Here is a 13,602-nt window from a genome sequence, read left to right as displayed (position 1 = left end):
GGGTTTCCAAGGCAGTATCACTATGGAAGTAGATTGCCCAACCTTCCTTCCGAGGAGTGGCTGGTGGGTTTGAACCACCAGCCTTCTGGTTGGCAGTCAAGTGCCTTAGGCACTATGCTACCAGAGCTCCCCCTCTGAAGATGAGAGGCTCTCAATTTGCATTTTCTGTTCATTTGTTTTTAATAGGAAATTTCAGTATATGGAAAGCATTTTCAAATATATACTGACTGATTATTCACTTATATAGATCTTCATTTTCTCCTTGTGTCTTTATGAATTTCCCATTTTATACTACCTCATGATGTTTTGATGAACATTGTTGTTGTTGTTATGTGCCATCGAGTCAGATCTGACTCATAGCAACCCCTCCTTGGGTTTCCCAGGTGGTATCACTACGGAAGTAGATTGCCCAACCTTCCTTCCGAGGAGTGGCTGGTGGGTTTGAACCACAAGCCTTCTGGTTATCAGTAAAGTGCCTTAGGCACTATGCTACCAGAGCTCCTTTGATGAACATAAGAGTTACAAATAATTATATGAAAAGAAGTTGAATTTTACCATACTTGAGTCTTTTACTATACTTCTGTACATTTGCATACTCAAATATCTGTACCCCAATAAAGTTCAGGTAAATATATCTTTTTAAAACTCTACTTGCATAAGTCACTACATACTGCATTTTTTGACTAATCAACTTGAAAATTTAAAAGCAGCAAATATCATCTGATCTAAACATACTCTTGTCAACCACCAGATGGCATAAGGTGTGAGAGTTTCATACTGACAGGGAGAGCATATACTTGATAATTTGACCTATAACTTCAAGAAAATGTATTTGGAAAAATGTTCTAGCACTCAAACAGCTCACAATTATTTTAGCCATAGGTAAAAGTGGGTAGATAAGTTGAAAATGTCATGACTCTACTTTTTCTGAATTTTTGGGTTCCATGGGATGCTGGCAATTTGTAATGGATCAACGATCAAACAAATAAAACAAAGTAGTTCTGTTAAAGGGAACAAAAAAGGGAGTCATGGCAAAGCAAAATTAACCTTAGATTCAAAGTAGATATATTCAACTATAAAAGAAACCTGAAATGCGCCTTCAAAAAATAAACTAAAATACTTGTACACCTTCAAATTCCGCTTACTAAAATCTTTTCTACTGCTTATAATTTATTCTGAAGGCAGAAAAGTATCTGATGCAAAAACATTTACTCATGCTGCCTCGAAGGAAAGCTGTTGGAGAAATAAACTGTAAAAAGAAAATCCAGTTGTACAAAACAGTATAAAATACAATATTAAAAGGTAGGCATTATATTTTAAGAACCTTGATTTCTACACAAATTACAAAAAAAAGAAGTTGCTGTGGAGTCAACCTTGACTCACAGTGACCTCAATTGTATCAGGGTAGAACTGTGCTCCACAGGATTTTTAATGCCTGATGGTTTTAGAAGTAGACCACCAGGCTTTTCTTCTGAGGACCTGTGAGTGAACTTGAACCTCCAACTTTCTGGTCAGCATGGAGTGTGTTAACTGTTTGTACCACCTAGGGACTCCACATTAAAAACCCAGTGTATTATTTTTATTAATCTATATTTCCTTTTAGAAAAGGGTTCAAATTGCTGACAGTAAGTTGAAGAGCTAAGAAACAAGTAAAACAAAAATAGCATCTTTAATTCCTCTAGATTTAAGGTAGTGCACTCATTGACTAAGAGTCCCTTGGTGTAATAAACGGTTACGTGTTTTACTGATAGCCAAAAGGCTGGTAGAGCAAACCCACCTAGATTTGCCTCAGAAGACAGGCCTGGTGATCTCTTTCTGAAAGATCATAGGCCTGAAAAGCCTGTGGAGCAATTCTGCTCTGCACACATGAGGTTCCCGTGAGTCAGAATCGACTTGATGGCAATGAACAACAGTTCATTGACTACTTCGAAATAAGCATATCAGAATAAATGACTACTGCAACATAGCCATTACCACAGAAGTGTGACAGAATCTTCATGTCACCACGCCAAAGCAGAAAAGACATCACCCAGGTCAAGAAATGCAAAAGCAGATTAAAGTTTCTTCTTTAATCTTAAGTGTCAATGATTTCTGGATATTGTAATGACTTACTTTTGTACTTTCCTAAATATATGCTCATTAGATTTAATATTTTAGGTTCCTCACTGAGAAGTGTGTGGAAGAGGAAAAAAATATTTGGAGCTATAAGAAGTATAAAAAACTAATTGGTGAAATAATTAGTTTACAAGTTTGTTTTACTATTTCGAAGGCATAGATTGATAAGGACAATGGAGGTAGGAACAAGAGAATGAATGAGAAGAGGATTGTGGGATTCCTTTACTCCAGCTCATGTCTTATCTTCCTCCCTGTAGACAATAGGTAGCAAAGATATTTCCTACTTGGGTTCATATGAAAAGAATAAATATGTTTCATTCTTGTTCCCATGCTTAGAAAAGGGCATAAATGATTATTTCCAAAGGTTTTTTTTTTCCCCCTCCTCTTATGGTTCAGTTCAAAGAAATAGAATAACAGACACTTCAAGTTGATGGGATTCTAAACACTTCAAGTTATTTACCTTAAACGCCATTCTTTAGGGTGATTTAGGTCCATTTTCTTCCATTTATAATAATTTCCTATGAAATTTGAATCTTGAAGCACTGAAATTAGAGTATTGTGGGAAAATGAGCTATGCATCCATTCTTTAATTCTGGTTCAGAGTTGAAAATAAGTCGCTTCTTATTAATATGTGGCAATAATACAGACTACATAGGTCAAATCATATTATATTACTCAGACACTTTCTAAACTTGCTCCTTATATTAAAACTTTGTAATATTGGCTATTATTTAAAATAAGTAGATTGTGACTCAGAAATTTTTTTCATGATGACATTTGTTAATATATTAATGGACTTAAAACATACCAATGAGCATGAAGATGGCACAGGACCATACAATGTTTTTTTCTCTTATTCACAAGGTGGCCATGAGTTGGAGCTGACTCTATGACAACTAACAATAAGAACCACATCTTGTCTTAGTGTCAGTTTTGTAATCTTCAGTAGAAAAGCATCCTCTTAATGCCTCCATAAGATAGTTCTGCTTTCCTTGTCCTTGCTGAGAATCACTGGGCATTGCTTCCACTCTGCTTTTTCCATGATATACCACTGATCCAAATCTGCATAGGTTTATCTGATTTTTTTTTTTCCTCCTATTGCCGGGGCTACAGCTTTGAAGAAATGTAATGGCACCAACTTGCCTTACCATGTTTTATTTTCTCACATATTATCTCATATTAAACTGAGAACAACTTAAACCAAGGCAGAATGTAAACTGAGGTACAAAGAGTTAAGTGACTAGCCTAAATTTACTTAACTGCATGTGGCACAACCAGTATAGAGCTAAGGAACATGTAACTTCTGACATCATGCTATTCCCAAGGTTTACTGGTTCTAAACCTAGGCTGCATATTGTAATCACCTGGGGAGCTTTAAAAAACTACTACTGCCTGGTCCCACTCCCAGAGATTCTGATGTAATTGGTCTGGGGTGTGCCCTTTACTCTGGAACTTTTACAAGCTCCTCAGGTGGTTCTAATGAGCAGCCAAGACTGAGAACTGTTGCATTAGAACTAGATAATACAGCCTTTAGCCTCCAAAGGCATTTTGGAGACACTTGCCCTTATAGCTGGCTTAAAGACTCAAAGAATGAAAGTATCCTAGGGGGAAAGCAAGCATCCCCATGATGCTTCAGGCCATTTGCTCTGTCTTGATGACAGCAAACAAACATCAGGAAGCCTCTGCTCAGTATTACAGAGTCCACTGGTCTGAAGGAATTCTTTTCCTCACACATAAACATTTCCTTATGGGGATCATATTCTGTCATTAAGGCTCTGTTGCCCACAACCATATGTATTGTTCTCTGCCAAACGTTTTATTTGCCATTCTATAGTGATAGACAGAGAATAGTGGATCATCACTGTATTTTCCCAGATGATTGTCTGTGATTACATACATTATGAACCAATAATTATAATTATTAAAAAATGTACTGCATATACTTCAGAGTTTGAATTTGACCTCATGTTGTAGAGATATAACAACTTCATGTCATATTGTGGAAGGAGCACAGTGTGATGCAAAGAAGAATAAATGTGGAGTCAGAGGTCTGAGTTCAAGTTCTGAAGCCACTGTCTACTCTCCATTACTAATTCATAGTAGCCACGCTTGTTGAAAACTGTATGCAAAGCACTATTGTAAGTGCTTCAACTTTATAGATATGTACTGTGATTATGCTCATTTGACAGATGAAGAAAGTAGGCACAGAGAGGTTAAGAAACATATCCAAGGTCTCACAGCTAGTAAATGGCGGAACCAGGACTAAACTCATTCTGGCTCAAGAATTTACACTCTTTACCAATATATATTATTCTGTTTCACATGTGTGGACTTTGATAAATCACTTAACTCAGTTTTCTCATCTGTAAAATAGGGTATAATGATAATAGTTTCTAGATATACCACCGGGAGCTCTGGTAGCGTAGTACCTAAGGCACTTGACTGCTAACCAGAAGGCTGGTGGTTCAAATCCATCTGCCACTCCTTGGAAGGAAGATGGGCAATCTACTTCCGTAGTGATACTGCCTTGGAAACCCAAGGAGGGGTCGCTATGAGTCGCGGCCGACTCGACGGCACATAACAACAACAGATATACCACCATGCATGACCTATATTATTAGGTGCTTAATAAATCCTGGTTGAATAAATTAACAAAAGAATGATGAATTTGTAAGATTTAAGAATATATAATAGGTGAGAAAACTCTGTAAATTACATTATAGAATAATAACTTAGCATTATTACAGCACCAACGACTACATATACATTTGCAGGCACAAAGATATGGGAAAAAGTTAATACTAAAAATAAAAATATAACCACTCACTACTACTCATAAAAGATAAAGCTCTTAACTACAGAAAATGAAGTTATTAGAGGTTGCTCTTTTATTTCTGAGATGTTGAAGAAATGTTCTATAATCTAAAAGCTTCATCTTCATTATTGCCAGGAAATTAGGCTGTTAAAGGAGATAGTATTGGATCTCGTCCAGCTGAACTATCCAAAGACAAAATGGCCAGCAGCACATGTAAGGTTTACATTTAATATTTTTAAAATTAAGTGCTGATTATTATTGAAAGAAAGCTCTTGAAACATTCTTATAACAATTCCCTAGGGGAAAAAAGGCAAGGTGATTGTGAAATCTGGCACCAAGTGCTAGAATCAAAGTCTCAGACATTCTTCTGGGCTAGAGATAACCATTATCAGCTATTGCCTTCAAAAAGAGGGATGAACTATAAACTAGGTTAGTGACAGATATAGAAACAACATAAAATTAAACATTTTGGGGTCAAACTCTTGCGGAAGAAACTGAGGAAGAGCTTAATTGTTCTTTCCTGCAAGATATTCCTTCCTAAATTGCCTTATGCTTTTGCATGCATTATTATTATTATTTTTTAAGTACTCTCCTATATATTTTTTTTTTTTTCCTTTGATTGGGGTAGTTTGACACTGAGTTGTTCCCTAGAGTGTGTCAATGTCTGTCAACACTGTTTGTGCAATTAAGGGCTATTGCATCTTAGAACTCATCTGAGCTCCTTAGTGTGTCACACATAGTAGATGATTAAGACATGTTTACTGAATTTGCTAAGAGGCACCCACACACAAATTTTTGGAAGGAAGCAAATATTCATAAATTCTGGTATCAAATTTTTAATGCTGATAGAGTTGAAAAAGACCTTCAACAGCATACTTAACTACGAATCTATGAGTAGGGAGAAGGGAATGTGTGATTGCAAATCAAATGAATAACTAATGCCCCGCAAGAACATGTGATTTCTTAGAAGTTATTGATCTCAAGCAAAAACATGCTTTTATATATACAGTTATGCATCACTTAATGTCCATTTAGGCAATGTCTGACTGCATATATTTCTGTGGCCCCATAAGGTTTTGCTTTTGTTTTTAAAGGGAAAGCGCTCTCTTTTTATTATTCTCCTATAATAGTTATAAGGACCTCTGGTAGCATAGTGGCTAAAACACTTGACTGCTAACCAGAAGGCTGGTGGTTCAAATCCACCAGCCACTCCTCGGAAGGAAGGTTGGGCAATCCTACTTCCATAGTGATACTGCCTCGGAAACCCAAGGAGGGGTCGCTATGAGTCAGGGCCAACTTGATGGCACATAACAACAACAACATAATAGTTATAAAGACTCCCAAGCCCAAATTCTTGCAGCACTGGACCACAGGTGGGATGCAGGCAAGTGAGGCAGAGGACATGGTTCTAGGTGCAAGATCTCAGACTTTGCCCAGCAGGCAGGCAGTGATGGCAGCAGGAGCTGTGGGGCTGGGGCCGCTCCACTGTTCTGGCAGGTGAAACAACAGGCAGAGCTGGGTGCACTTTGCTCCCTTCCCACTCACTTCCTGCCCCTCCCTCTCAGTCACTGTTACTGCTGGCACCTGATTCTCTGGGTTCCTGATCTGCTGGCTTAATCTCTGCTAGCAACTCTAGCAGCATCAGCTGCACCAACAAGGACAACTAGAAGTGGTCTCCCATAAGGTTTTAATATGGGATTTGCACAACATCCAAATCACATAGCGTTCTGTTTCACAGAACATATTGTGGATGTTAAGTGATGCATACCTGTATCTCTCTATCTTTATAAACCTGTTGCCATCAAGTCGATTCTGACTCATAGCAACCTTATAGGACAGAGTAGAACTGCCCCATAGGGTTTCCAAGGCTGTAATCTTTATGGAAGCAGACTGACACATCTTTCTCCTGTGGAGTGGCTACTGGGTTCAAATAGCCAATCTTTCAGTTAGCAGCTGAGGCTTATATATATTCATTGTACTTGGATCCACAATCAATGCCCATGGAAGCAGTAGTGAAGAAAGCAAATGACATACTGCATTGGGCAAGTCTGCTTTTTTTTTTTCTTTTTCTTTTTTTTTTTAAAAACTCTTTAAAGTGTTAAAAAGCAAAAATATAAGTTTGAAGATTAAGGTGCCCCTTACCCAAGTTATGGTATTTTTAATCACCTCATTTGCATGTGAAAGCTGGACAATGAATAAGGAAGATCAGAGAAGAATTGATGCCTGTGAATTATGGTGTTAGTGAAGCAAATTAAATATACCATGGACTGTCAGAAGAATGAACAAACCTGAATTGGAAGAAGTACAGCTAGAAGGCTCCTTCTATTAGAAGCAAGGATGGTGAAACTTCATCTCATATACTTTGGACATGTTATCAGGAGGGACCAGTTCCTGGAGAAGGACATCATGCATGGTAAAGTAGAGGGTCCGTAAAAAGAGGAAGACCTCAATGAGATGGACTGACACAGTGGCTGCAACAGCTGTGAGTATGGTGCAGGAACTGTAGTGTTTCTTTCTGTTATACATAGGGTGGCTATGAATTGAAACTGACTCAATGGCATCAAACAACAGCAACAACATATTAATGTATATGTTTGTTAAGCACCTATCACTTTTTGCCTTGATTCAAACAAAACCAAACTCACTGCCATCGTGTCAGATCCAACTCACAGAGACCCCTCCTTGGGTTTCCAAGGCAGTATCACTACAGAAGTAGATTGCCCAATTTTCCTTCTGAGGAGTGGCTGGGGGGTTTGAACCTCCAGCCTTCTAGGTAGCAGTCAGATGCCTTAGGCATTACACCACCAGAGCCCCCTTGATTAGTGCCTTAATAAAACTAAATACTATTTTGTGTTTGATATTTCTCTCTCTTGAAACCAATTAGGAGACTATGACAATGATGTGATGAGATACAAAAGGGCCCTAAATTAAGGCAGTGGTCATAGGAGTGGCATGGTAGAGAAGCATTCACGGACTGGCAGAAGATAAAATCACCAAGGTGTAAAAGGGAGACAAAGAAATCTAGGGTAACTTCTATGATTTGGCTTGGGCAAGTACGCATAAGAATGTTGCTCTACCACTAACTAAGAGAGGTAATAAAGGAGGAAGGGCAGGTTTCAGGGGGAAGATCATGAATTCACTTTGGGGCATCTTAAGTATGAGATATGTATAACATGTGTAGCTGTGATGTCCAATGCCCAATTTTAAATATTGTTGTTCGGTGCCGTCAAGTCAGTTCCAACTCATAGCAACCCTATGTACAAGAGAACAACACACTACCCAGTCCTGCACCATCCTCAGAATCCTTGCTATACTTGAGCCCATCGTTGCAGCCACTGTGTCAATCCATCTTGTTGAGGGTCTTCCCCTTTTTTGCTGACCCTCTACTTTACCAAGCATGATATCCTTCTCCTGGAAATGGTCCCTCTGACAACATGACCAAAGTAGATGAGATGAAATCTGGCAATTCTCACTTCCAAGAAGCATTCTGGTTGCACTTCTTCCAGGATGGATTTCTTTATTCTTCTGGCAGTCCACATTATTTTCAATATTCTTCACCAATACCGCAATTCAAAGACATCAACTCTTCTTCAGTCTTCCTTATTCATTGTCCAGCTTTCATGTGCATATGAGGTGACTGAAAATACCATGGCTTGGGATAAGGACACCTTAGTTTACAAAGTGACATCTTTGCTCTTCAGCACTTTAAAGAGGTCTTCTGCAGCAGATTTGCCCAGTGCAATATGATATCTGCTTTCTTGACTGCTGTTTCCATGAGTATTTAAATATATATGTAAAATTCAGAAAAGGAGTCTGACTAGAGATATGGCTTTAGGGATCACTGGAATGTGGGGTAATAAAAACATGGCCATGAGTAAGGTCCTCCACAGAGTGTGCATAAAGAGGACTGAATGAAGAAAGAATTGCTAAGGAAAGAGGCAGAGCAGCACTCAGGAAGGGAGTAACCATGGACATAATTTGTCTGTAGGTCAAGAAAGGTATGATGGAAAGTTCAAATCAGATAAAGACTAAAAACTAATCATTGGATCTGAGAATTAGGACCACCCAGCAACCCACTGCCATCAAGTTGATTCCAATCCGTAGGCACCCTATAGGATAGAGCAGAACTACCCCATATGGTTTCCAAAGCTGTAAATCTTTACAGAAGCAGATTGTCTCATCTTTTTCTTGTGGAGTAGCTGTTGAGTTCGAACTGCTGACCTTCTGGTTAGCAGCCCAATGCTTTAACCACTATGCCACCAGAGCTCATTGGGAATTATGCAGTGACTGCTAATTTTAGAATGCACCATTTTAACTAATCACATTTCTGTAAACATGTGTGGACTGGAGAACCTATGTTGACTCAAATAATGAAATAGTACTCTGAAGATCTGATTGAATAGGACAAGAAAGTTATCCAGTTATTTTGTCTTTTATAATATATGATGGTAAAAGGTCCTTGGATGGCTCTAGCAGTTTGTGACTGAACCCACTCAGTGGCTCTGTGGAGGAAAACTCTAGTGAACTGCTTCCATAAATCTTAAAGCCAAGAAAACCCTACTGAACAATTCTACTCTGTAGCACATGGGTCGCCATGAGTCAGACTTGACTTAATAGCAACGAGTTTTAGTATGATGGTAAGAAATGTGTCTCTCTTCTTAGACTCTATAATTGAATACCACTAGCTATGTTCATAGGTTTTCTTGCTGTCTTTCTATTTAATGCTTTCTCTGGCTTAGAGAATAATTGTGTTTAGAATTAAAGAGGTTTCTTCTTAGTATGAAAGCTTCTTTCTAGGGTGAAAGTAGTAAAATAAACTTTATAAAATTGAGAATTCTTTCTTTTATCCAATTGACTATCTTTCCTTTTGGCTTTTAATCAGACTTTATTTACTACAGGGCTCTATACAAAAGAGGATATAAAATGAATACTTGCTGAATGAATAAATGTATAGAGCCATCAGAAATGTTTATCATCCTCATGCTGCAAATATGTGTCAATTAGTCTTTGAAAGCTAGACAAGCTGAGAATAATTAAGAGATTAATATAAAACAAAAGGACATAAGCTAAGGCTACATCATCTTACGTGGAGTTCTGTAATATTCTGTGGCTTTTGATGTGGCTATTTCAGACCATGACTCGTAGTAATTGTTAAATGAAACATCTTTAAATGACCTGGAAATAGAAATTAAAATCAGAAAATGAGATGTTTGCAAATTTGCTTTTTAAAATTATTTTATCAGAGTGGACTGCTTAGCGAGAAGAATCTTGTGCACAAGATGTCAGACTTCTTTGCAAATTTTGCAGTATATCTAATATATTCATCACCAGAAAACATCAAATCACAAAAGAAGGCATCTGTCCAAATGATTTTTGAATAATAAATATAAATGTGTACTCATGCATATATTATAAAAAGAAAAATACAGTCTTAAAGTATCTGTCTTTCTTCACTCACATTAAAAAAGAACATTAGGAAAAGCATTTTAAGTTTTCTTATTCTACAATGAAATATTTTCTTAAACATCTATTCCAAATTTTAGTACAATCATTTTATTTCCTTTGTATCATAATGAGAGAATAAAAACACCAGAATTAAGATTTGTTTAATTTTACACAGAAGATAGCCACTGTCAAAGAGGGGAAAATATTACTTTTCTAAAACAGTTTTTCACATGTAACACACACACATACAATGTATGTAGTGGGCACACAAAACTAACTAAAGAGGAGGCGCTTGGTTTGAAAATAGTGTAATGCATGTATTATTTGCATAAAAGTGTTGCTGCCTACAGGTTTCCTTCCTGGTGCTAAACATTACTGTGTCATAATGGGATAGCAAAAATTGTTATAGAGTATTACACAGGAACTAAAAAGGAGTCAAATTACTGCATTTTCAACTTTCTTTTCATACAGACAGAAACATTTTATTTTGGTAAGTATGTATAACATTTTCAGTTTTAACCATTGTTAAGTGTGCAGTTGAGAAGCTTTACTTATACTCACAACGTTGTGCAACTATCCCTACTACCCAGTTCTAATATTATCACCCCAAACAGAAACTCTGTATCTACACATTTTTTTTTTCCTTCCTAATGAAGAGATTCTCAACACTCTATAAATGAAACATCACTTTGGGATATTTTTCAGACATGTGACATTGTCAATTAACTGGCTTAAATGGATGCCTCAATATAAAATATAAAAGGCCTTATGCCTGTTTCCCAATTTAAATAGCTCCTTGGAAGAAGAAGGAGCAACTTTTCACTTAACACAAGTAAATTAGCTTTAAATTTTATAGGAAAATTCTAGGAACTGTAAAGTAAATATTTGATTCAATTTTCAAATTAATGGGGGCAATAGCAAAATGTGTTAATGCATACATTTATTTAAACCACAATTACTGACACCTAATTTTAAACTAATATTTTTCAATGTGTTATTACTTTTGCAATCACACTTAAGTAGAAATCTGAAACTTGGTGAAGATAAATTAATCATGACTATTATTGTTTCCAGAGCTTCATGCAGTGCTCTAGACTACTAAATGATATGCTAAACTAACATTAATTTGCCAACGAAATGTACGGTATTTGGCAATGGAGGTAACAAAATGAAAGGCTGCATTATATCTCCTGCATGAAAAAGCTTGTGATCAATTTGCTGTCACAGATCATTTAACAGACAACAATGACCCAAGAGGAAGGAAACTGTCAACACACTGTCTAGTGAAAAAAAATACACCATCTTCAGGCACAATCGTCTCCATTGTTTTTTGTCTGTTTGAGGATGACCCGTGACCCTCTTCCTTCCCAAGGGTGTCCTGTTCAATTTCAAACTGTTACCCTTCAGGGGTTTTTCTCTCTTTTCCCCTAGAATAATTAAAACTATTACCCTAAAAGGTATAACTGTAGTAGTTTAGATATACAAAGCTGAAAGTCTTAAACATTTGTGATTATTTGCATTTTCAATTCCGTAAATGAAACAGGTCCTTAATAAAATGAGAGAATAGTAACTAAATTTTACTACCACTCAAGAGAACTACTAAGTCTACAGTGATACACACACACACACACACACACACACACACACACATTACATGTGTTTATAGTTTCAGCCAATGATAGGAATTTATTGAGTATAATCACTGGCTTTATGAATATAAAAAAGTAGAAGACATAATTTTAAACTGAAGAGAGCTTATCCTGTTGGGAAAGCAAGATGTATAACTGGACTAGTAAATAGAACAGCTTTAGATACTAAAGACAATCAACTGCACATCGTTTAGCACAGACATTTGGAGAATGTAATTACAGACATTTCTTCTGCAGTGGTAATAAGCTCAAATGTTGGAGAATAGAGATTTGACTGTATCTTGAAATCATTAGGAAAAGAGTCACTTGGGATATGAGACTGGAAGAAAGGCAAGAGCATTCTAGGCCAGGCAACAGTATTTGCAACAGCTTTGATGGGAATGAACATGGTACGTGTATGCATGTACTCACACACAGAGGGTGCTGGAGGAAGGGATGACAGTAGCAAGACAATTGAGCAGAGTGGAGAGTTCCAGTTTCAGAGGAGTGGGAATTTGATAAAGCAAGGGAATCAGGCAATGGAGAGCCATCAAATTGTGGCAGAGGACAGATCAGGGTTGATTTAGTAGACTCAAAAAGCAAAGTAAATTATAAAAGTAAAGTAGTAAATTATGAAATCAGTGTCTGAACAAGAGTTTACTCTGGCATTAGTACACAGGGTGGATAATATAAGGAGATTAAATGTGGGGAATAAGTTAGGGAAAAAATGCAGGAGATATTGAGAGCTAACACCAGGCTGGGAGCAAAGCTTATAAAGGAGAGGAGGTAAATCTAAGAGAAAATGCTATAGAATTCACTAAGAATTGTTGGATAGGGCATGCAAGGGGAAATTTGAGGGTCAAATATTCTAAAGCAAGGAAGACATTTTGTTATTAACAGAAAACATCAAGTGAAACTGAAGTAAAAGATGCATTTTATTTCAGACTTGGGTTTTAAATGATGACAGGATAGGCAAGTGCAGATGGCCTTTGGGAATGTGATCAAGAAATACGGACTGGAATGAAGAGATTGGGGTCAGATCAACATAAAGGCTGATAAAGGAAGCCATTAGGAAAACAAACCCCAAAGGAGTAAGTGTTTAGAAAAAGAAGGGGCAGAATCCAATTCACAGTGAAGGAAACAAAGAATCAGCAAGGGGAAAAGAGAATCAGAGAAATGGCATTTCATGGAAGTAACATCCCAGCCACAGACAAAGCCTGAGGCTCTGGAGGAATCTTCCTCTCTATCATGATCTAGTTGTGCAGCATCATGGCTAAGAATCCAGGCTCTGGAAGCAGCCGGCCAGGATGAAAACACACTCTGACACCACTGCTTATCAGCTGTGTGAGCCAGGGCAAGTTTCCTAATTTTCCACGCCCATTTTCTTATCTATAAAATTAAGAGTTAGAACTTTTTCATGCAGTTATTGTGAGCATTCAATGAACTGCTGCAAGAAAAGAGTCAAGTAGGGTGTTTAGACCTAGTGAGTGTCAGCTGGTCTTCTCAATTGCCTTATATTGATATTTCATAAATTCTCTCTTCCAAATGCTAGGCAGCTTCCTAATTGGTTTCCTACACTCAGTTGCTTTTTTTTTTTTT

At 37.3% G+C, this 13,602-nt stretch overlaps 1 protein-coding gene across 1 annotated transcript in view; it reads right to left on the bottom strand.

Annotated features, from left to right (window-relative positions):
• Nucleotides 1–2,571: 2,571 nt before the first annotated feature.
• The window catches only part of UBE2U (ubiquitin conjugating enzyme E2 U), a 95,203-nt gene continuing 84,172 nt past the window's right edge, over nucleotides 2,572–13,602 (bottom strand). Inside the window, exons 7-8 of the mRNA XM_007959180.1 lie at nucleotides 10,017–10,105; nucleotides 2,572–2,657 (exon numbers count right to left, since the gene is read on the bottom strand). Of these exons, the coding sequence (XP_007957371.1) occupies nucleotides 2,572–2,657; nucleotides 10,017–10,105 (175 nt within the window). The remainder of the gene's footprint in view (nucleotides 2,658–10,016; nucleotides 10,106–13,602) is intronic.

Source organism: Orycteropus afer, unplaced genomic scaffold (assembly GCF_000298275.1).
Source record: "Orycteropus afer afer isolate SDZICR_OR568_19922 unplaced genomic scaffold, OryAfe1.0 scaffold00016, whole genome shotgun sequence".
NCBI lineage: Eukaryota > Metazoa > Chordata > Mammalia > Tubulidentata > Orycteropodidae > Orycteropus > Orycteropus afer.
Note: the sequence above shows the minus strand (reverse complement) of the source record. Positions and strands in the feature narration are given on the sequence as shown.